At 41.7% G+C, this 27,023-nt stretch overlaps 1 protein-coding gene across 1 annotated transcript in view; it reads left to right on the forward strand.

The window, feature by feature from the left end:
* AHCY (adenosylhomocysteinase) overlaps positions 1-25,631 on the forward strand; it is a 41,949-nt gene extending 16,318 nt beyond the window's left edge. Inside the window, exons 5-10 of the mRNA XM_061631635.1 lie at positions 600-712; positions 1,489-1,696; positions 3,562-3,649; positions 6,738-6,855; positions 22,877-23,071; positions 24,593-25,631. Of these exons, the coding sequence (XP_061487619.1) occupies positions 600-712; positions 1,489-1,696; positions 3,562-3,649; positions 6,738-6,855; positions 22,877-23,071; positions 24,593-24,724 (854 nt within the window). The 3' untranslated portion in view covers positions 24,725-25,631. The remainder of the gene's footprint in view (positions 1-599; positions 713-1,488; positions 1,697-3,561; positions 3,650-6,737; positions 6,856-22,876; positions 23,072-24,592) is intronic.
* The last annotated feature ends 1,392 nt before the right edge of the window (positions 25,632-27,023 follow it).

Below are 27,023 nucleotides of genomic sequence, written 5' to 3' on the forward strand. Positions count from 1 at the left end.
GTTTCCCCCAGCCCTTTGTACTAAAGGAGATAATTGGTCTGTGTAGTCCAGTACTATTTTCCTTGACCAATACTGGTTTTCTAAGGTTTCATGCCAAGGGTATTTCCTAGCCATACTACCTGAAATCGTATTAAACTGGAAATATCAGGGGAGTGAACTTCAGGTATGCTGTCACTGAGAAATGACCCCTTCTCCTGTGTTAATTGTGGAAGCCCTTTTCAGTTACCCAACAGTCAAAATATTACTAAATAAGAATGAGGAAGCATATGACATGTTCTTAGCGTTTAGATACAAACCTAGAATACTTTAGACTGAGGCTTGTGTGAAGAGGGTTGGCTTGTCTTCACATCAGTTAGAAAGTCCACTAAAGAAGCCTACATAGTGTTTGAATTCTGCGGATCTCTATTTCAGGCAGGCTTTCGGGGTTGGCTAGATTTTATTTTCATTGTTTTTAGATTTTTAATGTCTAGGTATTGTATGCCTATTTTGTACGTCACCCAGAGTGGCTGGACAGCCAGCCAGATGGGCGACTAATAAATTAAATAATAATAAGTAATATTTGCAACATGTTGTAAACACAGTTGGATTCTTCCTTTCAGGAATCAAAGGAATATCTGAGGAGACCACCACTGGAGTCCATAATCTCTATAAAATGCATGCCAATGGGACTCTGAAGTTGCCGGCTATCAACGTTAATGACTCTGTCACCAAGGTAAGCCAGCCAGAACTCTTCTACGTCATTCCTCCTCCATTCCCAGCTAGTGATAATAACAGCAGGACTTGTTCTTCCTTTTGTTCCACTGTAAATGTAAGTTTTATCCTTCCTGAGCTGGTACCTGCCACCTGAAGTGATAGAGTTCAGGGATAATTTTACTCTGTGATGAGCTGCTTGTCTAGAGAGCAGCTAATCACAAATACTGATTTGTAATAGTGGTGGGCATTTGCTTTGGGAAGTAGTGGCAAAGCCTTCTAATATACATGCTTCAGAGTACAACTGATCATTAGCTAGTGGGGCGCTTGTCATAGCAAGTGGATCTTTTTGGGAAAAGATGCATGGATTTCCTCTGAAGCTCCTGCATTCAAGCTAAATTGCAACTGGGGCACCTTACTTAACATCTGTGAACACTTGCAACAACCTTCCTTGCCGGGATCTTGTAGCGATAATGTTTAAAATAGACTCTGAATACTGAATATCAAAGGAGGCTTCTTCTGTGAAGAAATCTCCCTACTCTTACCACTTCTGAAAGTTTGCTGTAATTGGTATATCCAGGCAGATCTTGCCGAGGAAGACTTCAGTGGCAGCAATGTAATGTTTGTGTCTATCATAGTAGTTGAGAGTGTAAGCATATTGGTTTACAGAAAGTTAGGAACACCGGAGACATTTAGTCTACCTGCAGCATTCTGATGTGCTTGCTTCATGTTGTAGGCCAAGTACTCATATGCATTTAGCGTGTGCTTCAGTTTCTTAAATTCTGCTTTCCTCCCTAGAGCAAATTTGACAATCTCTATGGCTGCAGGGAATCTCTCATTGATGGCATTAAGCGTGCCACAGATGTCATGATTGCAGGGAAAGTGGCCGTTGTGGCAGGCTATGGCGATGTTGGCAAAGGCTGTGCTCAAGCCCTCAGAAACTTTGGTGCCAGGGTGATCATCACAGAAATTGATCCAATCAATGCACTGCAGGCAGCCATGGAAGGTGAGAATTAGAGGACTATTTGCCCAAGGGGGTCATTGCCTTTGGTGATCATGGGATACTATGGTGAGGCATAAGTGTACACTGGGTCTGCTTAACCTAACTTTGCTTCTAACACCTTGATCTTGGTTGGAAAAACTGGGCTGGACCAGTGTGGGGTGCTGGAGGAACAAAAAAAAACACCTGTTGAACCTTCCACAATAAGACCTGTTGAACCAAAAATGGAGAACCTCTAGGCCGTTGGCCAATTGAGAGCCGGGAGTAGTCTAATTTTGCCTGCAAGACCATTCTTCTCAGCCATGTCTACCCCCTGCCTGACATCACACCTTTTAGTGGCCCATGGCGAGTGATATCAGGGCCTGTCCCGTAAACCGGATCCAGTATGCCTTCACTGCACTGAACTTTTGCCGGAATTGAACTGGAAAAATATCTGGTTACTGTTTCAAATCAATCTGATTAAAGAAATCTTAGTCAGTTACTCATATATGTTCAGATGAATGTCTTAAGTCTGCATATGCTGGGGGTGCAGGGGAGGGTGGAGAACAATTGCACTAGATTGGAAAAGCATGTGTTTGTCTCTTCTTATGATGCACGCATGCCACAGCAATGCAATGGACTGTATCTAAGACATATGTGGAGTAGGCCCATAGAAATGAATGGGCATGGCTAACTTAAATCTCTTGATATTAGTGGGTCTACTCTTGAGTATGACTTGGTTGGGTAAGATCTGTTACTTCCCCCTTTCCCTTGTTCTGGAGGGAATACTTCTAGCTTGGTGTTTGCTATCTGCATAATTTAATAATTGAATGTTTTTAAAAAATATAAAAATTGGCTCCTGTTCAAATGGGGGTACTGCTTTAATTGGTCAAAACATTTGTCTTAAAAAAAATTGAAACCAATTCATTGCCACTGTGGGCTCCTTTGGGAGGAAAGATGGGATAAATAAATGTCGCAGCCCTAAAAAGAAGGCTTCTTCTTCTAAACATCTCTTCTGGGTGATTAGTCTTAGGTTTTCCTGACTGGTCAACCCAATGCCTAGAACTTTTTTAAAAACAAAGGAAGGAGTGGGGAAAGTATGCTAAGACTGCCTGGAAGCCCTATTTATAATCCTTTGTTTGTAGGAGCAAAGCATGATACCTAGATGGTAAAGGGCCTTGTCCCGTCCTTAAAGGCAATCTTGTGCTGGATACCTCATTTTTTGGTACTGGTATTGAAAATGGGCTCTACCTTTCTTACTTACAAAGTGGAAGTATTTATCTCTTCATTTTGATGCACTTATTTTCCATATGTTGTGCTTATGTAACTTTTTAAAAAAATTGTGTCTCTCTGACCTGCCTTCTAAGGTTATGATAAAGTGGTGTAATCCAGCCTTCTTCAACTCTGGGTCCTCAGATATTGTTGGACTGCAATCCCATCATCCCTAACTGTTGGCCATGCTGGTGGGGAATGATGTGGGCTATAGTCCTCCAACTGGTGGGGGGGCGAATGCTGATATACCCCTACATATACCATCCTAAGCTCTTCGAGAAAAGAGCCGGAAAAATACAGTTGTGATAGATATTCAAGAGCTGGTAAAACAGGAGGCATAAGCCTTATATAAGGCAGCTGTGCAGCACAATCTACTAAAGAGAACAAAATAGGTTGTAAAGTCAGAAAGGACCTGGGGGAATGTTGGTCAACTGATGATCAACAGGGCTTTTTCGTACATTACACACGGGAAGCCAGAATTTCTTTTCCTGTTGTGTCTTATTATACACATTTGCTTCGCATTCATGCTTTACATTTCTAAGTGTACATGTAAAACTCTAATGTATGACGTGGCCCACAGCTCCAGTGCAATGTATAATTCCCTTTCTCCTTGTTTTCAGGCTATGAAGTTACAACAATGGAAGAGGCTTGCAAAGAAGGCAACATATTTGTTACCACCACTGGATGCTCAGAAATTGTGCAGGGAAGGTACCGTACACACATGAAACAGTTGTGCAGAGGAATCATGGAAGCTGGTTCACTGGCACAACTTTCCTGATGGTCTGGCTATTATTTAGACCCCCCCCCCCGGTGCTGTGTTCTCCCAGTGCAAACAGATCAGATTAGAGTATCCCTCCAGAGGCTGTGCTCTTCAGATTTAGGACTACAACTCCCATCAGCCCCAGCCAGCATGGTGAATGATCAGGGATGTTGGGAGCTGTAGTCCAATAATACCTGGAGGGCACCACATACTAGCTACTCCTGCAAGTCACCAGCCTCCCTGAACAGATTTCAGACATTCAAGTGTGTATGAAAATTTGATCCGTTCAGAGCCCAAGTCTTCTGCATTTCTCTGGAGTATTTTTGTTCAAACAAGAAATTCCAGCATGTGGAGTTCAAATCTGCATTCTGCCCCTTCTGTTCTTGCTCCCCAAGTAAATATTATAATGCAAAGAAATGTTGTAATATGGTTATGAGGCAATATTCTTTTTGCCTGTTTTTAAAAGGCAGAAATGCATGGGTCCTGTACCTAGGCACCATGCCTATATGAAGGCAACACTCCCTTGAGTAACACTATGGGTACTTCTACAACCAGCGGTGGGGAACCTGTGGCCTTCCAGATGTTGTTGAACTCCAGCTTCCATCAGCCCCAGCCAGCATGGTCAGTGGTGAGAGATGATGGGAGATGCAATCCAACAACATCTGGAGGGCCACAGGTTCCCCATCCCTATTCTACAATTAGTCTTTCATCTTAACATTAATCATCAGATCTGGTCCAAAGAGAGCTATGCTGTACCCTACAAATTCACCAGTAGCTGACTGTGAACCAGAACAGAATTTTACTGGCTTCACTAGCTGAAAGTAGATAATAAAACAGAGAATTGTGCCAGACCCTGATGACATACAAAAGATGAGTTATTTTGACTAGATTGTAGCAGGATTAGCAAACCTGTGTTAGAGTGTGACAGTGGAGTTGACACCACCGTCCCAGTTCTGTTTAAATAGGCTGGATTTGGGGTGAATAGTGTTGAGAGTGATAGGATAGCATTCAAGTTTGGGTGTGACTAGGGCAAATGAAATATATGCTTAGGCTTTGTTTTAGGCTGCACTCTTCATGGCATAACCCTTGGGCAGAGGGAGTGCATAAGTCTTTACATTAGCTTTCGCCAGCCTGGTGCCCTCCAGATCAGTGGTTCCAACTTTTTTTCCCATGGGGCACTTGAAAACTGCTGAGGGTCTTAGCAAGCCACTTAATTATTTTTCTGCCCTTTCCCTCCCAAACTTAATCACGGTTCTGTCTTTTTTTTTCTCCCCCAACCTCATCTTGCAGATGATCTCATGCACATTTACTCAGAAATAAGTTCCACGAAGCTTTAGTGGTAGATGTGCATAGGCCTGGAGCTTTAGATGCTTGATCCCATGCACCTTTACTCAAAAAGAAGCCTCTAGGATGCTTACTTGCAAGTAATCATCATGGTTCATAGGCTGGAAATCTTGACTGGTTTTACCCCTCCTTATATCCAGGCTGTTGAGATAGAAAGGAGACTTCTGCTTCAAGGGAATGGGGCATTATACAGCTGATCCCATGTATATTTACTCAGAAATAAGCCCCACCAAGATCAATGATAGATATGCTTAGGACTGCAGCCTTAGTGCATATAGGATTGCAGCCTAAATTGGTTTGTCTTAAAGATGCTATAGAGTAGTGTTAGCAAGGGGCTGAAGAAGCTTCCAACTCTAGGGTAAAAACCATCCTGCCAGCTTGTTCACTTCTGCATCTTTTCAAGAATGTGAAGTAAGATGGAAGAGTATTAAGTGAGCTAGGACCTGGGAGGTTTAAATCCTCACTTGGCCATGAAGCTCACTGGGTGACCTTAGGCTAGTCTCTCTCAGCCTAACCCACCTCATAGGGCTGTTGTAAGGATAAATTGGGGAGGGGGAGAACCTTCAGCTCCTTGAAGCAAAGCTAAATGCGAACATAATGGGTACGTAACAAACAGAAACTTAGCAGCTGAACCCCCTCTCCCAAAGACTGCAGATGCAATCCTATATTACCAAGAGTAGGCCTCATTGAATACAGTGGAGCTTACCTCTGAGTAAACATCCATAGATTTAGGCAGTGATGGGGAAGCTCCAAGATAAGTGATGGGGGCGGGGAGAGTAGGAAGGCAAGATAGCAAACGAAAAGTGAATGAGGAGACTACTTCCTGGGGACCCTGCAGCATAAGCCAGCATCCCCTCTCGCATGGGGAGGGGGAGAGTGGACTGCCTGATACACACCATAATCCCCCCTCCCTTCCTCACCCAACCAATAACACTCAGGACAATCCATCCCACCCTGCTTCTTCTACCACCAGCCATACAAGGGAAAGAAAGAGGGAGGAGTGAAGATGGAAGAAAAAAAGTCCCATCTGACCAGTCAACTCAGTGCATCACAGAGGAGAGGAGAGAGGTCTGGGGAAAGAGCTGCTGCTGCCTCCACTACTGGCTTTCTTGAACAGAGACAATCAGCGTTTGGCAGGAAGGCAGGCAGGGCTCCTAGCACTTCCTGGACACCTGGCCCATAACTCTGACCTCACTGAAGGCAGAGACTTGTAGAAGACAGAAGGCTAGCTCATTTCACAGAAACTGCAGGGGTGGGATGGGGGTCAATATTTAGCTATTCCACCCATCTGTCGGTGACCTTGGCCACATGCAAAGCCCAGGCTTGCATTATGTTGGAGCAGCCGCTGCTATTGCTGCTGCTGTTCAAAAACACATCGCAGGCCACCAGCATGAAGCTTGTGGGCCACTGGTGGTCCGTAGACCACAGTTTGGGAACCTCTGCTCCAGATGTTTGGCCTTCGACTCCCATCAGACTCTGTCTGCCAGGTTAACAAAGACTGCCATATATCCTTAAACAGATCTTTTTAGCCACACAACAGCTGTCTCGTGGTCATGGGAAAAGTGGGATTAACTGTTGGGACAAGACCCTTCCCACCTCATCTGTGGTGGTCTTCAAACAATGTCTAGTTTCTTGAGTTCAGGACAAATCAAATTGCACTGTCTGCAAAGAGCTGTGTGTGTTTTGTTCCAGGCATTTTGAGAGAATGAAAGATGATTCCATTGTGTGCAACATTGGGCACTTTGATGTGGAAATTGACGTCAAGTGGCTGAATGAGAATGCTCTGGAGACTGTGAACGTTAAGCCTCAGGTGCGTGAGGCTGAATTTGGGATCTCTTGTTTTCTGTCTTCGTGGAATTCATTCTTGGGCAGATGGAAGTCCTAGGAAAGAGTGTGGCTGCCACTAACCAGGGCTGGTGATGGTGTGGCACCATGAAAGTGTGTGTCTGTGGGTACTGCAAAGGTGCACCCTGTGCCTACCTCACCTGTTGCCTAAGCGGTGACCAAGGAATCTCCTCCCGGTTTCTCTTTCCCAGAAAAAAAGGGGGGGTTCGCATCCCTAGCTGGGAGGGAGAGATTTCTAACCATAAGGTTGGATACTTTTCCTTCTGCTGCTCTTATTTTTTAAAAAAAGGCTTAGCTATTGAAGTTCCAGCTCATGGAGTACATATACACAAACTTCAGAATACCACTGTATTTCTGATGTTTTTCTTTCTAAGTGTTGTGATCACATGGTTTTACTGGGCTGAGTGTTTAAATTGTACTGTTCATCAGTTTTATATATTATTGATTGTAACATATTCCTGGAAGCTGCCTTGGGATGGGTATGTTCTGAAAATTTGGCTTATAAATTTAACTTTAATAACCACTAATTTTATGGGTTAGAATGTGTAGAAACTAAAAATGAAGCTAATCCTTTTTTCTGATAAAATACTAGAAGTTGATGTATTTATTAATTTATATACTGCTTAATGCCAAACAGGCTTATAAGTGGTTTACAAGTCTAGAAACCAATTACACAAGCATCGAAATAAGCATCCATAATTAAACAATCCCATTAGAACATTAAAATATAAATATCTATAATCTATAATTATAATAATCTATAATCCTCATTTATTTGTATGCTGCCTTTTTCATAGTTAAGCCATGCTCAGCATTGCAAAAGAAAATTACAGTGCATTTACATAAACTTCTAAAGAGTACCTCACCCCCAAACTCTTTAAGCATACTAAGGAGGAAGTCTTGAAGAACTCGGGGCAAAGATTATCTGTGGCCCCTTCAGCAGCAGTAGCAGTTTTTGTAGCCGGAATCAATCAGGGGCCCGCCTTCCCAGGCCATATGGAAATAGGCCAGCAAAGCAGGTCTTGTAGGACTCGCATGTAAAATAATCTCTGGCCTATTCAGCAGCTTTTGTAGCTGGAGTGTCAGAGCCCCACCCTCCCAGACAAGATGACAGTGGGTCAGCAAAGCTAGGCTTTCAGGAATTACAGGTAAGATGCAATAAAACCAAACCCATTTTTTAAAAAACCCACAATAATTAAAAGAGGAGACTCTGATCCTTAGCAAAAGTCTTTCTCATTCTGGAATGGACAGCTGCCTGAAACCAGACGTGCAGACTGGATAGCCCAATTGTCTTACCAGATGGCACCCACTCCTACTTGCATAACAGGGTGAAAGCTGACTTTTTTTCTTGTACGTGTCAGACTGATGGTTTTTTTTTTAAAAAAAATCAACCCATCAAAGTCTCCTTGTACAAAGACCTAAAGCCTAGAATGTGTGTACAAAGCCCTGAACCAGTACAGCCAGACTTGTTAATCCACACACCTTCAGTAAAACAGTCTCAGGCCTTTCTGGTTAGACATGGTATGATTTTAACTACATAGGGGAGCCTGGCTTGTGTTAATGTATATCTAAAACCAGATTGGCAAAAGTCTCAGCTGGGACTGTGCTGGGTTGCTTCATGTCTTGCTAGCACAGATTCACAGTCGTGGTTATTGTGTCCTGTTGTGGGTTTTATGTAGCAAACCCACATTTCCACTTTGCGCCTTCCTAGTGTGTTCAGTTACTGGCTTTCATTTACTCAAATGTGGCTGGAGGCCTGGAGCCTTTCAGAAACGCATTGTCATCTGCTTGTGTTGAAAGGAATATATGGAACCTTTTCCCAAGGCAAAGTGCTAACTCGTTTTGAAACCTTCCATGTGGTGAGAATATGATTAATACGTCAGTGCGAGCACATCAAAAGGCAGTTCTTCCATTTCATGTTTCACAAAAACAGCCCTGTCTCTCTCAAAAGTCACTGCATCAAAAGTAAGCAAGGAGGCTTACTGTGAGAAGAGTAATTGAACCAGAGTGCAGTGCATAACTGATGGGAACCAGCATATTAGAATTCCTAAGACCCTGCTCTGTTGGGACCAGGCTTTTGAGTTATCTGTTCGACTGTTTTCTCTTCAAATATACCTCTTTAAACTGCTTTCTGCTTCCTTTTGTCTTTTCTTTTGAAGCGTAGATTGCTAGTCTTCAAGAACATTTACATTCTGTTTTCTGACATGGAGTCGAAGTGTGTGTGTTGCTGAGGGGACAGCCAAGATGGAGTCTGGGCTGGTGATTCTCCTCTTAGTTAGTTAGTTAGTATATTAACTAACATGAGTGATTTTTTGTTGTTGTAAACCACTTAGAGGTTTTCTACAATCAAGCAATATATAAATTTTAATGGTGAGAGCACATGAAATTTATTTTTCTTTAAGAGTAGGCAAGCTACGCACTCCTAGTGCATGTGCACGTGTGTGTTATAATTATATCTTATGTTTGTTAGCTAGCAGCCTCACACCTGGCATTACTTGAATTCCAAGGAAAGTATCCAATGAAGTGCTTATGCTAGTGCAAGAATTTCTGCTTGCACAATAGAACTCCATCTCCTCTCTGGCTCCCCTGCACCCTCCCCAGAACAGATTTAGGGGGGCACATGGAGAGAGGAGGGGAAAATTCCTTTGTATAGCCCAAAGTCCTTGCTCTAGTGAAAGTACTTCATTGGATACTGCCCCAAACACCAAAACAATCACTATAGTTTTGAAATCAGTGGTTAAAATAAGCAGTTTTGAAAGCTTTAGTCTGCCATCTTGATTCCAAATGACATCCAACTGTAAGCAAGCGTAGACAACCTGCTTCTTGATCATGTCAAATTTGGTGATATCTTAAAAGGTGTACGAATGCATGGACGATTAACAGATAAATAACTTTCCAAAACACAGATATACATTATTATTATTGTAATTTATTATAAAGTTAAGGTTGTATCCAACTTTATGTCAAATAGCTGTTTTGCATGTCACAATAAACTTAAGCCTTAGCTTACTGAGACCATGTCGGGTCTTGGAAAGAAGCAAAAAGGAACAAGGAGTTCCCCAGGAGCTTGCATATTCATGTGGTCTCGCTAAGCCAATGTTTGGCTTAGCATGTAATGCAGTCCAGGTCATACTTAGAACAGATCCATTGAAATTAATGGACACACCTAACCTAGATCCATTGATTTCAGTGGATCTACTTGGAGTGGAACCTAGATACAATCTAGTATCATTATATAAAAATACATAAACTAAAGGTATAATGAGGAATCTTTGTTTATAGTGAAATAAGATTTGAGGGCACAGAAACAGATTTGTAGCACTCTAATGTTGTGTACATCAACATTTTTTCATACAGACCATAACCATTTCTTATCCTCTGCTGCAGCCTAGGGAGGCAATAAATGCTTTAGGGGGGAAATCTGATCCTTTGGTGGGACCCAGCTGCCTCTGTTGAAACCTAGGAGAGTGTGCAGTCATGGGGGTTGGAGTGAACAGAGCGAATTTTGAAGCCAAAATTCAGCAGTGCCTGTAATCAGAGATGTTGTCCTGATCATGGATGGTGCCACTGCTGCTCTATGTGGGTGTAGGAGAGAATATAAGCAGTAAAAAAATATATATTATGCCAATCATCACTTTTAAGTTTCACTGTTATAGTGGTAGCCAACCTTTTTAGTATTGAGTCTTCTGCACTTAGAAGAGCTACAGGTACAGAACAGAGGATTTCAACACATGCAGGCTTTTGATTTTTGTTTAGCACAAATTCCCAAAACCTCATACAATCCCAACACAGACTAAGACCAGAATGGAGTACAAAACTAATAAAGTGAGGTATCTAATGAAATAGTTCCATTACTGCAAGAATTTCCATGTGCACAATGCAACGTCCTTTTCTTCTCTTCCTTCTGTATGCCCCTGGCACCTTCCCCAAACCTGCTCTGGAGGGTTGGGGGAACCCACGCAACAGATTTAGGGGTGTGGGATGTGCAGGCAAGGGAAGTTCCATTGTTCAGCCAGAAGTCCTTTTTGTTAATGGAAGTACTTCATTGCATACCATCCAGCATCTTTATCTCCACCAGATGTGTCAAGTACTTGGTTTTTAGTTAAAAACACTTCTATATTGCCCTTAAATTAGATATTATCAAGGTGTTGTACAATGTAATAACTTAAAACAATCCACTACAACACACTAAACACCATAAAAATAGAAGTTTTCATCTGCCATATCTAAGAATCAGCAATTACAGAAATATACTGGGGTACCATGTCCAAAAACAGCTGAATGTGAAACAAGCTTTCAGAGCATGTTGTGATGTCCCTATATTAATGTATATATGGTAAGTGTTGGTTGTTTAGAAGATACATGGATAGAAGATAGTGGAGTGAAAGAGGAGGGGGAGTGAATGGGCAGTAGAATGCTAGATGATTGGCTGAGTGTTTAAAATGGCTGAACGTATATTTATTTTTATTTATTTATTTAATGGATTTATATTCCGCTCTAGTTCAAAAAATTTAGAATTCAGAGCGGAGAACAGTAAGGCATAGTCCAATACAAAATACTAAATAACGCAATTAAAAAATACGAAAGTATATCTACTAAAACAATTTTCTACAACATTTTCAATCAGACATTAAAAGCTTGGTAAAATAAAAATGTTTTTATCCGGCGCCAGAAATCGATGATAGAAGTGGAAAGTCGTATCTCGGGCGGAAGCTGGTTCCATAAGGAGGGAGCGGCAACCGAGAAAGTCTTATTTCTGATAGCCGTATGTCGGATGGTAAATGTTGATGGAACAATCAGAGTAGATTCGGTGGTCGATCTGATAGGATGGGAAGACTGGAATTCAGAAAGACGATTAGTCAGATATATCGGTGCTAATCCGTGTCGGGCTTTAAATGTTAGAACCAGAATCTTGAACTGGTGCCGGAATTCGATGGGGAGCCAATGTAGATGATAAAGAAGGGGCGTGGTGTGGACCCACGGACTGGTTCTAGTGATCATTCTTGCTGCTGCTCTTTGAACTAATTTAAGAGGTCGGAGCGATTTTGCAGGTAGTCCGATGTATAGGGAATTACAATAGTCTAATCGCGAGGTCACTAGTGCTTGAGTAACTTTTCTTAAATCAGACATTCCCAGAAACGGTCGAAGTTGACGAACGAGTTTTAATTTAGCAAAAGCCGTTCTAGAAACAGCCGTAATCTGGGGTTCTAAGGTCAGAGCTGAATCCAAAATTATGCCCAAGCTACGGACTTGAGTCTTTAGGGGAAGGAGAACTCCATCTAGTGAAGGTAAATTGCCTAATTCTTGTGGAGGACTTTTTCCGATGAGAATGACCTCTGTTTTTTCTGGATTGAACTTTAGTTTGTTCCTGTTCATCCAGTTTTGTACTGCCACAAGACATTGATTAAGGGGATAGACAGCATCTTTTGCATTCGGTGGAAAAGAGCAATACAGCTGAGTATCGTCCGCATATTGGTGATAATGAATTCCAAATTCCTGAATAATCTTACCTAAAGGTCTCAGATAAATGTTAAACAACATTGGGGACAGGACAGAGCCTTGTGGGATGCCAAACCGTAGAGGCCAGGGTGTGGAATGATAATCCCCAAGGGCAACTCTCTGAGTCCTGCCCTCTAAGAAGGAGCGGAGCCACTGTAAGACTATACTTCTAAATCCTATTTGATATAGACGATCTAAAAGGATGTCATGATCAATAGCATCAAAAGCGGCAGATAGATCTAATAGAACTAGCAGGGATAAATTACCCTTATCTAGTTCTAGCCGAAGATCGTCCATTAGAGCAACTAAAGCTGTCTCAGTTCCGTGATTCGGCCTAAAGCCAGATTGAAAGGGATCGAAGCCGCAGGTGGAGTCTAGAAATGTTTGTAATTGAGTGGCTACAGTTCTTTCAATGACTTTGCTCAAAAAAGGCAGATTGGATACTGGACGGAAATTATTTAACAGTGCGGAATCAAGAGAAGTTTTTTTTTAATAATGGGGTAATAATAGCTACCTTCAGACATTCAGGTAAATAGCCTTGTTGGAGGGAGGAGTTGACAATTACACTGAGCCAGTTAGCTAATTCAGCTCTAGATATTTTTATGAGCCAGGAAGGGCATGGATCGAGTGGGCAAGTAGTGGGATTCATACCCTTCAGAGATTGGGAGATGTCTTCAGGGAAAACAAATTGAAAGGTAGAAAAAAGAGAGGAGTCATGAGCTTCAGATGTAGTATTATTTTCGTCTGTCGTGGTGGTATGATCTAAGATAGAACGAATCTGATCAATTTTAGCCTCAAAGAATGTTGCAAATTCTTGGCAGCGAGCCTGAGAATGAATTGTATGCGAAGCGGATTGTGGCAGATGCAGGAGATTATTCACTATGCGATAAAGTTCTTTTGGTTGATTATTTGCTAAAGCAATTTCCGTTGAGTAAAAGAATCTTTGGGCTGCATGTCTAGCTGAGGTATAAGTTTTAATGAATTTTTTGACAGCAACCCGATCAAGTGGATCCTTTGTCTTTTGCCAACGACGCTCTAATTGCCGATAAACACGCTTCATTTTTAACAGTTCTATTGAGAACCAGGGAGCAGGTTTAGGTCTGGCCATTTTCAATGGACAGAGAGGGGCAATTGTATCTATTGTTTCAGACAACCTATTATTCCAGATGTTGGTAAGAATGTCAATTGGTTCTCCCAAATGGACATCGGGGTAGTCTTTGAGTCTGGATAAGAATACATCTTGGTCTAATAATCTTCTGGGGCGATATAATTTGATAGGAGGCGGCGCCTTAGCTGGAGAAGGCATAAATGATAACTTAAATTGGATCAGGTAGTGGTCAGACCAAAACAATGAGGAAGTGACAATATCATCAATTTGAAAGTCGTTCGTATCTGAAACTGGCTGAAAAATAAGGTCAAGGGTGTGGCCAGCTGTGTGAGTTGGGGTCCGTACTAATTGTTGGAACCCCAGAGTTGACATCGAAGTCATGAAGTCCTTTGTTGATCTTAGGGAGAAAGATTCTGCATGGATGTTGAAATCTCCTAACACTAGAAGATTCGGGGATTCCAGCATCAATCCTGAAATTAGGTCAAGTAGTTCAGATAGGGAGGTAGTTGAATAGTGAGGTGAACAATAAATTAATAGGATTACAGTGGGATTCTGGTGATTAAATTTTAAACCGAGAGATTCGAAACCAGGATGGTACTGAGATGATAGCCTAGATAGAGAGATAGCTTTGCGGTGAATAATGGCTACACCCCCTCCACGATTATCTAATCTAGATTGATGGAAGGCGGAATATCCTGGGGGGCAGAGGCAATTTAGATTAACACCCCCTGCATCTTCCAGCCAGGTTTCAGTTATGCATACGAGATCAGCATGTTCGTCTTTAATAAGGTCATAGATAATGGCAGTCTTGTTGTTAACTGATCTCGCATTAAAAAATAAAACTGAGTAGTCTGAATGTGTTAGTTTATTTTCACAGTAGCATATTTCTTTTTTTAAATGCACTCGAGTTAGCATGGCTAAGCAGCGAGATGGACGAGAGCTAATTTGAAGTCAAGAACTGTTTTGACGATTGTGTCTCCCTTTACCTAGCACAGTGGGTATAGATCTAATCACACTAGTGTTGGGCCGCGCCTTTTTGAGATCGGAGGATATTAGGGAGGATCCATTTGATTCATATGGTCCTGGCTCAGTGATTCAGCATGATGGATGTATAGAATTAGTACGTCTTTCTATTGTTAGTTCGAGGGTCAAGGGCGAGGAGTTAGGGGAAATTTTCAAGGGTATATCAGCAGTGTCGGTCTCAAAATGAGGCAAAGATTGTTTATTCTGTAAAGTTACCAAGAGGTTTTGAAGGTTGTCGATGATGTCGTTTTGAGCATTATCAGAGAAACTGGAGAATTTAGATGTTAAGCCATCAACTTTGTCTTCCAGAAAATTTGGAGATTGAAATTGGTAGTGGTCAGAATTTAGTGATGATCTTTCATTGGCCGTCTTTTTTTGTCTTGTAGCTGGGGGAATGTTCTGGGGATCTAAGATAGAAGCAGTATATCTGGGGGTGTCAGCTGGAATGATAGGTTTAGATGGCAATGCAGCTAAATGGTCTGTCAAGACTGGTTGTTGATTCATAGAAGTGCGTTTCAAAATTAAAGGGTGAGGGCTGGCAACATTAATGAAATGTCTATGCAGTCCAATGCCCAGATTGCTAAAGCGACATCTATTGTTCAAAAGCGAGATCACAGTATTACTAGTTTTAAAAGTGAGTAGGATTGACATGCCAGGCTGCGCTTTTGATAAAATTTCAGCTTTCATTATGTCATTTAAATTAAACAGATGTAAATTTTGAGTCTGCAAAAAATGATGAATATATGTCTTGATATTGAAGGGGTTGTGATTGTCATATCGATTAGATGAAAGGTGATATGGTACTTGAGACAAGACTAAAGTCTTGGGGCTAAGTCGAAGTTTCCAGTGTGTATGAGCATCTAGCTTTTCCTCAATGAGAGGGTCAACTGAGGATCGATGAGAAGAAGAAAAAACATCAGGAACTGGAAGTGGAGCTTGGGAAGTTGCCTGCTGCACAGGGACTTGAGATGTTAAAATATGTGCTCCTGCTTCTTGGGACAGGTCAGTCCGATTTGAAATTCCTTTAGATCGTTCTAAAGCAAGTAATTCCTCGAGTAGTTTAAACAGTCTATGGAAATTCATCTTCCGATATTTAAGGCGCTTCACATTTTTTATATTTTTCGATTTAATTGTTTTTTGCGGTTTTCTAAAATACTTTTTTTTCGAGTTATGTTTGTGAGGCTTTTCTTCTTTTGATATTGTTGAGGTGGCTTTCGGAGGGAATTTGTCCTCAGTAAAAGTGGAGTTGGCCAGAAGAGGGTTTTTTAAAAATTCTTCTGTTAAAGTTCTTAACAGGCTGTTTGTCTCTGCGAGAAAGTTTTTTATCATCCCTAGTTGATCCGCAAATGATGTCAGGTGGAAAAGAAAAAAGGGAATTTCGGGGATTGTGGAAAACATTTCCAAGGGGTCGGTATCCTGGACAGGATTTGGGTCTTCAGGAAGATAATCTGTTAAGACTGAAGGCCTCTTCTTCAGAGTAGACGGGCTCACCGAAGTTAGTTTATTATCTTTGGTAAATAGCATATCAGCTTGTGCTAGCTCGATCGCTAAATTTGGGGTGGTAGATAGAGGAGGGTCCTGGAGCTGATGTAATACCTTAGAATCAAGTGACCAATCCGAGAAAGTATGAAAGGAAGTCCTAGGCTGAAATTTTGAGCAAACTGCGTCGGGGCTAGTTAAAGGCTGTGGGTCTTTTAAATTTTTTGAATCCGGAGTAGTCCAAAGGGGGGATGAGGCAGATGGGGGTTCCTGTATAGAGTTCTTATGAATGCAAAATTGGGTTATTTTAAGTTGTTTCAAAGTTTTCGTTTGTAAGCCTCGTATGTTTTGTTTACAAAACCCGTCTATCGACTGTGGGAGTTTCTCTGGAGATTTGAATTTATTTTCATTTTCTTGTGTGCTAACCCCATCCTTGTACATTTTTCTCGTGAGGACCATCCTTAGCAGCAGTAATTAAAAGATTTGATGGTATAGTTATAGTCAGGGTTAATTCCTATGATGTTTTTAAATTGCTTTTTATTGCTTCCTGTTACTCGCAATAATGGCCTCGGCTCTAAGCAGCTGCACTGGCTTGTTTTGCCTGGCCAACAGATAATACGCCACTCCCCGGCTGCTATCTGATCTTCAAGGCCGCTCGACAGCGTTTTTCAATTTCCTCAAAACAGAGTATGATTGAGGTGAAAGTTCATAACTCACATTCTCTACGATAATGTTCCTCAGTCAGATGATTTATATCCACTAAGGAGTGGGATGGTATATAGCCAAAATGCCAAGAAATGATTCGAAATTGTAGGACCTCTCCAGTCACGTCCTTCTGCTGAGAATCACAATCACAAAAGGAAGAGTGAGAGTGGAATCTGGGGGGAGAAGAGAAAAAGTGGGTTGTTTGGTGGGTTTGAGAGAGTGGTTTATCAGGAGAGAGTGGAGAAGGAGGGGGGTGGAGTTCGGATTAGTATTGAGTAAAACCATATGCTTATGTGCCTTAAGAAGAAATCTTGTTGATCTTGTTAGCTTTGTTATCTTTAATAAATACTTAATTTGGTTTACCAAAGGCCTGATCCTTGGCTGGGGTTTCACAGACCAGAAGGGAGGGTAAGGTAATGACCAAGGCTAAAAGGGAACTGTAATAAATGGTGGCAGCGGTGAAGAGAATAACAATACCAGTATTCAGAGTCTCTGGGAATACTAGTATTAGGATGTGACTGGTGGTTGCCTAGCAGGGGGATCTGTTGAGATCTGTGCTAGAGCAGGGAGAGAAACAATAAAAAAGGACAGTCCGGACTGGTGGAGTCCCTGGTGGTGCCTAGTGACAGGCAGTAGCCACGCGCAGGTAGGAACCTGACAGGGAGAGCCAGGGAAGGGCATCACACACGTGTATATATAACTTTTTAAAAAAGACCTGGTCTGTCCCATAAATTCCTTTCAGTAAAGCTGATAAAAAATTAGCTGCACATTCCTGATCTGTACATTTATTCATTATAGCACTGTTACAGCACTGGTTAGCCTGTTCAATAACAAAGCTTGTCTGTTGTGCAGTGCATAATTATAACTGCTATCAACAAATGTGTCACTGGTTCCTGATTTTGCCAATATCTCAGTTTCTTTCCAACCTCAATTTAACAGGATAAATTGTAACTAAAAAAGCACAATATAGCCTGCCATCTATTCAGTTTTGATCAAAAAAGTTTTCTCCCAGAACTCTTGTATATATTTACAAGACCACATCCTGTGAAAATCATTTCCTTGTTCTTCACAACATTTACAATTTCTCTTTTTTACATACATATTTCATTTGTTCCAGCATGGTATACCATCTGCTCATAATTTTATAAGAAATTTCTCTAATAGACACAACTTAAATAGAAGCATAGTGGATCCAAAGATCTTGCTAGTCCTCCATATCATCTTTCCAGGTCCTCCTCCCGATTCTGCATATTCCCCATTTTAGCATTCAGCAAGTATATAAGCTTGACCTATCAGCTTTTGTCTTGTCTCTAATGAAACATGAGGAATAGTTATTTTGCAATCAGTTGGGACAAGAAGAGCAATCTAGGGAGACCAACCACTCATCTGTATGGATGTTTTGCCCAGTCAGAAAGCAATCCTGTTCTATCCATCCAGATTATCCTTAATTAAACCGAGTTAGCCACCTTTAGTAAAGCAATCTGAGCACCTTGAACAGCTCCTTGAAAGTTCAAACTAAAACCCAGAAAGGATTCACTGCCCCACTGACATCAGAGCTACCAGCCTCCACTGAGTAGATGTAATATAAAACTCTGATACATTAATGATTTATCTATTTATCCATATAAAGGGTCCCTCTCTTGAAATTCCTGTTTCTGTTACAGCTGAACTAATATTCAATCTTTACATGGTGTAGAGGGTGGATTAACTATGCACCTAGCCATGTCTATAAAAGTAAAAGCACAATAATGCTGGCTTAGATAAAATTGGATTTCATTTGATGCTGAAAAGAGCATCAAGTGTGTTGTGAACTCCACTGTGAAGAGGAATTCCAGAACTTTGACATCATTACTGAGAAGGCTGCCTGTGCCTACCTTCCTCTGGTGGAAGGAGTGCCTCTATGGACCATAGAACAAGGCCTCCATAGACGATTGTAGTATATGACATGCTCAGTATGGGAGGAACAAGGTCCAGATATCCTGGTTCCAGATTCCTTTAAGGCAGGGGTAGCCAATGTAGTGCCTTCTAGATGTTGTGGACTTCAATTCCCAGCATGGCCCATAGCTGGGGATTATGGTAGTTACAACATTTGGAGGGCTCTACACTGGCTACCCTGGCAGCATGCGGAATTGCAAACAGGTACTGGAAGTCAGTGTAGCTCTTCACTGGAGTCATGTGCTTGGAGCAGTGAGGCCCAGTCAATAGCCTTGCTGACAAATTTTGAACCCAGTTGTTTTTAAAAGATAGTTCCATTTAATAATGTATTGGACTAATCTAGCCGGGAGATTACCAAGGTATGGAGGAAGATGGCAGCATCATCTTGTACCGGAAGGTGATGCAGCTGGTGTATCAAAGTTGTTGGAAGGTGCTTTGGGTTGTGGATGTTGTCTAGGCACCCCAACTATGGAACTAAAGTTTTGGGAGGAAAGTAATTGCCATTCATAATATGTGGGAGTATGTCTTAGGCTTCTTGAAGTCTAATGCCACACCATCTAATGCAAACAAGCTTTTTCAGATTTTTTTTACATAATCCAAAACAGAATATATTAAACAAAAATTGTCCTGTATGTTGCCAGTGGCTCTGTTGCTCATGCAATGGAGAGGTGGAACAATGAGTGATTTTTGTAAAAGTAAAAAAAAAAAAATTGAAGAAGGATTTTTAATTTTAATGGAGACTTAATTTTCTCCTTTAATCTAATAAACTTGTTTCTCTGCTTGGTTTCAATAAATTGTTTTTGTAACTGATACTCTCAGTGACTGATCACTGTCTGCTGGGATCTATTGCTGCATAGTAATCCCCTGCTAAGATTACATCTCTGTTTTCTGGGCAAACGACTGTATACAGAATTTCCCCCGTGCTTGGTTTAATATCTGTTTGGACCCTAATGTGACAGATTTGTTTCTTTTACCTTTAATCAGAATGTCTCTACCTTCCATAACCTTTACTGTTCTTTGTAATGCAAAAGTAAAGTGTGTCACTAGTGTAATTGTTGCTTACTCTACTATTTTGGTTTCCTGGAGTGTGTATTGTTAATGACTCCATTTGTGTCTGAGAGGCACTTCCTGCAAAAATACTGTATCTATCCCTTTTCTTTCTAAACTGCAAGCTGTTCTATCTCCTTTGACAAGTCATTTTATTCTTCTCATATTAACTCTTCCCTTTCATCTTGCTGCAAACTTCATCTGAACCCAATATGTCTAAACTGTCCCTCTTCTCCACCCAAATATTGGAACAGACTTTGCCAACCTGGTGCCCTCCAGATGTTCTGGACTAGAACTCCCATCAGCTTCAGCCAGCATAGCACAGATGTCATAGTCCAAAATATCTGGAGGGCCCCAGGTTGCCATTCTGATCTTCTCTAGTTGCTCTTCATCTCTTGTGTTTCCAAGAGCTCTCCCCTTCTCAGTAAAGCTGTCCATTTACCCTCTCCATCAGAGTTTTGGTTGCAGCCCCCAAATCTCAGATCATCTTCCTCTCTCTTGAAGGGTGGTAGCTCATAAAGGATGTTTCCAGACAGTCATTGTTTTACAGGAGGGGTTCACTAGACTTGCACAATTAATGTAGGTTAAATTGCTGTGTTGCCCTAGCACAGCAAATGTACTTTAAAAAAGAATTGGATTTCTTGTGGTTTGGAAAGTGATGGGGAAATGTATTGAAAAGTGTGAGATGAACGAATGACTAACAGGAAGATGTGTAAACACCCCATAAGCAAATTGAGATAAATGCAGGACAGATACTTTTTGTCATATATCCACCCTGCAAACAAATTGGAATAAATGGTCAGTAAAGACCTGATATAATCTAACCTCTGTGTAAGCTTTGTACAAGCAAATCAGGATGGATGCTCAGATAAATAGGTCATCTGGAGGGACCCAAAATCTTGTCTTTCATGGTACACTAGAAGCTTAAATGGGAATCTTTGCTTGCCTTCTTCAGTGCTCCCTTATGGCTTTTGAGTTCTGATATCTGGTCTAGAGTGTCTGGTGCAAGTTTTTTTAAAAAAATCAGTGCCTTATGACCCTCATAAAATGAGTGTGGTGTGTTCCTTTCTGAGGAGATAACCTTCTTTCATTCTCTAGGTCAGGAGCTTAACTGTGCTTCTGTACCTCTGGAGGTTTGAGTAGGGCTCTGTGAGGTTGCTCTATCATCCATTCATCATAGTCTAATTCTAGTCAGGACTGGATTAATCTATTAATTTAGAAACTAGCTTGCCCTTTTATTGGGAATACTCTGCAGACTAGATATTCGGTTCTTGTTTTCATGGTCCCTTGGAAAATACTAGCTGCTGGCACTGAGGCTATTGCCTGATAAAATCATGGCTCAGTGTGTCAGTTGTCCAGACATCTACAGGATGAGCATCTCCCAAAACACTCAAGTTGCTGATTTCTTGCACAAATACTTTTAATTCATTAAATATTTTTGAACTTAATTAACCACAGACTATATTTCCTTGCTGAATCAGCTGAAAGACCCACCTAGCCCCATGCCCTATCTCCAGCAGTGGTTGAATAATGTACTCCTTTTGGTACACTACCTGCCATGATTAACTCCTCTAGATAGGAAAGAACATACAAAGCTACCTTGTATTGAGTCAGACCGTAGGTCCATCTAGTTTAGCATTGTCTGAAACCCTGGATGGATGTTCCTTGCTTTGCCATCCAGAGAAATCTTGTACATGCTAGCTTTGAGTTAAGTCCCACTGTGTTCAATGGGATTTATATCAAGGAAGTGCTGTGATGTCCCTGTATTCTAATTTATGTAAATATGGTAAGTGTGGGTTTATTAAGTGATATATGGTAAGTGACTGAGTGAGAGGGGGGAGTACATGGGCTGGAATGCTGGAGAATGCTGTATGATGATTGGCTGAGCATTTGAGTGGCTGAGGGTATAAATGAGAGGATGACAGTTGGTTCAGGGGGCTGTTTGGGTGGGGGAGTTGTTGGCGATTGGTTGTGGAATGTGGATTGGAGTTGGTTGTGGGTTGGATTATATTTGGCTGGTATTTAGGCAGAATATATAAGACTGGAAACATAAAGAGTGACACTAAATGAAACCATATGCTTGTTGAACATTCCTAAAGTAATCTTGTTAGTTCCTGGTGTTATCAAATAAATACTTTTATTGGTTTACCAAAAGCCTGGTCCTTGGCTAGGGATTCACAGACCAGAAGGGAGGGCAGGGTAATTACCAAGGCTGGAGGGAAACAGTATCAAATGGTGGCAGCGGTGAAGAAATAGTGTATCATCAAGTATCCAGGGCAACCCAGGGCTGTATGCTTTATAGACAAAGATACAGGGGGGTTGTGGTCTGCAAGTGCACCCAGACACAGAATAGCAATAAGCTGGAAGGGGACTAAGGCAAAGTCCTAAGGCAATATTGTGAAACAGGGAGTGGCTGGTGGTGCTGCCTAGCAGTGGGATCTTGCGAGATCTGTGCTAGAGCGTGTGAAAGAAAAATAAAAACTACGTTTCTCCCTAGTGGTAGCCACTGGTGGGAGTCTGACAGGTGGTGCCAGGGGAGGAACATTACAAGTGCATATAGGACTTTGACCTTAATTTCTTTAACCTAGCGTATGTTGTACTAAACAACTAAGAAAGGTTTGGCAGACTGGTGCATCTAAAAAGCCATTTGTCCTGGAACTGTTCAGCTGCCTGAACAATCTGCTCAGGGGGCATGGTCCTTTCTTAACATTAGCTTGGTTGCTTTTATTGTACTGCTTGTGCAGTTATACAGTGAAGAAGATTGGAGAAGGGTTGTAGCTCAGTGGTAGAGCATCTGCTTTGCATGCAGGAGGTCCATTTAATACCAGGCATCTTCAGGTAGGGCTGGGTACATCTCCTGTTTGATATCCTGGAGAGCTGTTGCCAGTCTGTAGAATCTGCACTACTCTCCAGGGTTTCGGACAATGCTAAAGTAGATGGACCAATGGTCTGACTCAGTATAAGGTAGCTTCCTATGTTCTTTCCTATCTAGAGGAGTTAAACATTTTCTGTCTCTTCTGCAGTGGCTGCTAAACTGCTTACTGTAGGTCCTAGGTTTTCCCCCCTCCTCCTCCTTGTGTGCATCACTCCTCCCACCTGGCCATCTAGCAGCCCTTGTCATAATGCCCATGTCCTTTTCTGATTCACCAGTTAGCTTTAAATGGGCCTTTTTCCTTTGACTTTTGTTCAGGTGGACCGCTACACACTAAAAAATGGCCACCACATCATACTTCTGGCAGAAGGCAGGCTGGTGAACTTGGGGTGCGCCATGGGTCATCCCAGCTTTGTCATGAGCAACTCCTTTACCAACCAGGTGCTAGCACAGATAGAGCTGTGGACACATCCTGACAAATATGCAGTAGGAGTCCATATTCTACCAAAGAAGGTAAGTGTGTGGGCTAAGGGGATAGTCTTGTGATTTCTTTGGTGATAGTGGTACATGAGATAATGAGGGAGGGGAAGAGGAGGTGGTAAACTGAGTGAGACCCTGGAGAGTTGCTACCAGTCAGAGCAGACAATACTGACAAAAGGGCCAACCTTATACATGGCAGCTTCTTATGTTCCAAGATTAGAACATAAGTGAGTTTATGGCTGCTGTATGATTTGAACTGGGGACTCCCTAGCTGTCATATCCTTGCAACAACTGCTGTTTGTTTGCTTGTTGTTGAGGGACTTCCTGTGATGCACCTGGAGTCACTTACATGCTGGCATTAAAAAACAGTGAAAGGGTTGTCTAGAAAGCCTCTTACCTAATACAATGATAAGTAGCTAACCTGTGGGCTAGTTCACACTTGAATATGTTTGGGTTCATTTACTGCCAAATATACAACTTCTGCAAGGAATACTTTTTGAGACAGATTAATCTTGTCTATCATCGGTTGAGAATTTGATAGCACTGCTCCAGGGGTCTTGCAACTTTCATTTTGTTCTCTGGGACTGCCATTCATTCCTAGGAACATCACTTTCTTCCAAGACCCTCCCCTTCCTAAGAAATGTGTGCACATAAGTATGCTTCATGTCTAGTCAAATGAGAGATGAGAGTTTGTCCTCATTCTTTCTTGATCCTTCTGGAGCCTAATTGTGCCTTGTAGTTTGTTCCTGTGTATAGACATAATGGGAAGAAGGGATTATACGACTCCTTGAACATCTGAGCAAAGACGGTCATAATCTGTTCCTAATTGTCCAGGTGTCCACCATGTCTCTGCAAAATCTCTATTCCCAAGTTATTTTTTGTCATTTTATTTCCCCCGGGTTCCTCCTTAATTATGAGAATCATCAGTGAGTTCTTTGTTCTGAAAGGGAAGGGTGCTTGAGAGAGATGTCGTAAATTCCACATTTAAAAAAAAGTCATCTGGCTTCCATTTTCCAAAACGAGCCTGTAAACTTGACAAGATGGTAATTGTTTGGTGCTTGGGTTACGCTCAGTCATCTTTGAAATTCAGCCAGTTCCAGAAGAGATTGCAAAAGGTTTTTTCTTTGGTAAATAAGATAAACCTCTGCACAGATGGCTGAATGCATAACTGCTGGAAGGGCTGTTCAGCTTAGACTATTCCCCTTGGTGAGTCCCCAAGAGTTTTGGAAGGATCTAATGCAATGTTGAGGGACTTCCCATGATGCACCTGGACTCACTTACATGCTGGCATTAAAACAAACATTGAAGCTGAAGATTAGTTCAGTGGTTGCACAGAGTTTGCATAATATATACAGCCTTGACTTAATGCCAGGCCTTGCTAGGGAAGGGGCCACATAGCTTCATGGGAGAGTGCATGCTGTTGTCCGTCACTGTAGGCAATACTAAGCTAGACAGACCAATAGTCTGATACAAAACAAGGCAGCTTCATCTGTTGTATAGTAATACAGCTCAGTCTTACATCTTTTAATTATTCCCCCCTCTCCTTTCTTTCAGCTGGATGAAGCCGTGGCTGCTGCTCATCTGGATAAACTTGGTGTAAAGCTAACAAAGCTGACCGATAAGCAGGCCAAGTACCTGGGGCTGCCCAAAGAGGGTCCCTTCAAACCAGACCATTACAGATACTGAGCAGCTGGTAGGGCCCAAAAATCAAGACACAGGGATAGAAATCTTCCAAAATACTTGCTTCCTTGCTGGGAAGTCAGTGAACAGCTCCACCCCTTGTCATCTTTTACACACATTTAATAGTGGTTCTCTTTTGTTACACCTGTCTCTTTTTCTACGTTGTTCTCCCCAGCCATGCCCTAGTACATCTCTTTTGGTGAGAATGCCCCACAACTTTTCTTGCACACTTTTTCAAACAGTTCAGCCAGTGCCTCAGCAGAGCAATTGTAATGCTGCAAGGTCAAAAAGGAATTAGCACATAGAGTTCAGATCTGTATTTCCAGAGTCCTCTCCTATGCATCTTCAAGTACCTTGACAATAAATAAGCTGGAGGGAAATAATGAGAGAAGGGCTGCTTTGTACAAAGATGCTTCTCTCACCATGGAAGGTACGGGCTGCACTTCACAGTAGGCTTCATCTAGCTGCTATTTCATAAATAACTTCATCATGCCTAGGTAACTGGAACTTGGCTGGAGATGACCTGAAACAAAAAATGCAGGGTTTGCTTATATCTGGTCACTGAATCTCTTGGATCGCAGATGTTGGTCCAGATGTAGCTTTTGTCCGTATAACATGATCTGCTTTGCATATACAATCTCTGTAATAAGAAAAGACAATGTTTGAAGAGAGGCGGTATCTGGAAGGAACTTCTTTCATATGTAGAGAAAGAAAGCAATGTCTGAAAGGACCTTCTTTCATGTGTAACAAAATTGGTTCTGTAAGCCTGGATCCAGGTGTGGAGAGCAGTCAGTTCTCCAAAGATGACAGCACTGAATGTCTGCTCGGGCCTAGTTTTTGTATCTTGTGCCTGTCACAGTGTCTTAAAATGAGTTTTATTAAAAAATCTGCAGTGGTAGCTTTGTTTTCATTATGATATGTATTGCTGTCATTTCATCTTGTTGTCATGTTTGTTCACCTCTTTAAGGGCACTCTTAAGCAGCCTTGACTTTAATATTCTCTGAATATATAGAGTTGTATTCAACTAAGTCATATTTGGAGTAGACCCCTTGAAATCAATGGACTTAGGACGTTAGTAATGTTCATAAATTTTAATGGGTCTACTCTGAATATGACGTAGTTGGATTCGCACTATAGTTTTTTTGGAAGGCAGTTTTTTTATTGCCCAATATTACACTCTATCGCAGTGAGTTCCAAAGAATGACAATATGTGGAAAAGTCTACAAATATAGCAATGGCTTAGGGCAGGCATTGATTTCCTTGGACAGGTGTGTTGGGTAGTTTGCTTCAGTGCAAAGGAAATTTGAGTGCTTATTCCCAAAATAGGATTAATCCGTGTTTAAACTCCTAACAGCCAGACCTCCATAGACCAATAGGACTGGGCTGGGGAATACTAATGCCCAGGATATGTTTGTAAGCATCTTGCAGTGCTTGGATTAATTCATGCAGGAAGCAGCGCTGAATTCTTCATATGCAACTTACCTGTAGTTCTCTCAAATGCACAGTTGTCAAGATGGTCTTATATGACCCAGCTATATGTGCATATATGGGATTCTGTAATGATTTTCACTTTCTTGGTGACAAAAATCCTGCCAAGATAGGTGAGAATCACTGCAGATTTGTACAGCAGCATAAATCTGGTTCACACAAGATTGACTTCATGTGATCATAGGGCACAGAAATGCAAAAGGTGGTTGAAGAGAAGTTGGCAGCTCTACAGGTATGAACTGGCCCTCCTTTCTGGTCTCTGCAGGCACACAAATTGGTTCTGCCCAGAGCAATGAACAAGAATTTCCTAGAGAGGGAGCCTGAGAGCTGGTGCTCCTACAACCACCACTGAAGGACGAGTGCTCTCCCCAGATAAATTGCCTCTCAGCTCCCCATTGTTTACACTTCTCTCTGAACAGGGTGATAAATCAGTTTCCTAGGTCTTGGCACCTAAGCGATCAGCAATGCTGAAGTATGGCCTTGTGGCTAAAAGCCTATATGTTCTCTGGTCATCTGTGCAATCAGTCAATCTGCCCTTTCTCCGTCTCCAACTTATGTGGAACACTCTTGCAGCAATGAAGAAATCGAGTATGGCACTTGCTCCCTCCTTAAAGCATGCATAAACACACAACAAACAAAAACCTTACTGAGAGATGGGGCAGAGCTATGATTTAGTTCTAAAAAGTATCCAGACATTTTCATGCACAGATACAGGATCCATGTGTGTCTGATGACACAGATGAATGCTTAAACAATACCAGTTACAAGTAAGCAGCATGTTTTTCAATCTGGATACCTTTTCATGCAGATCATGACT

Source organism: Rhineura floridana, chromosome 6, assembly GCF_030035675.1.
Source record: "Rhineura floridana isolate rRhiFlo1 chromosome 6, rRhiFlo1.hap2, whole genome shotgun sequence".
Taxonomy (NCBI): domain Eukaryota; kingdom Metazoa; phylum Chordata; class Lepidosauria; order Squamata; family Rhineuridae; genus Rhineura; species Rhineura floridana.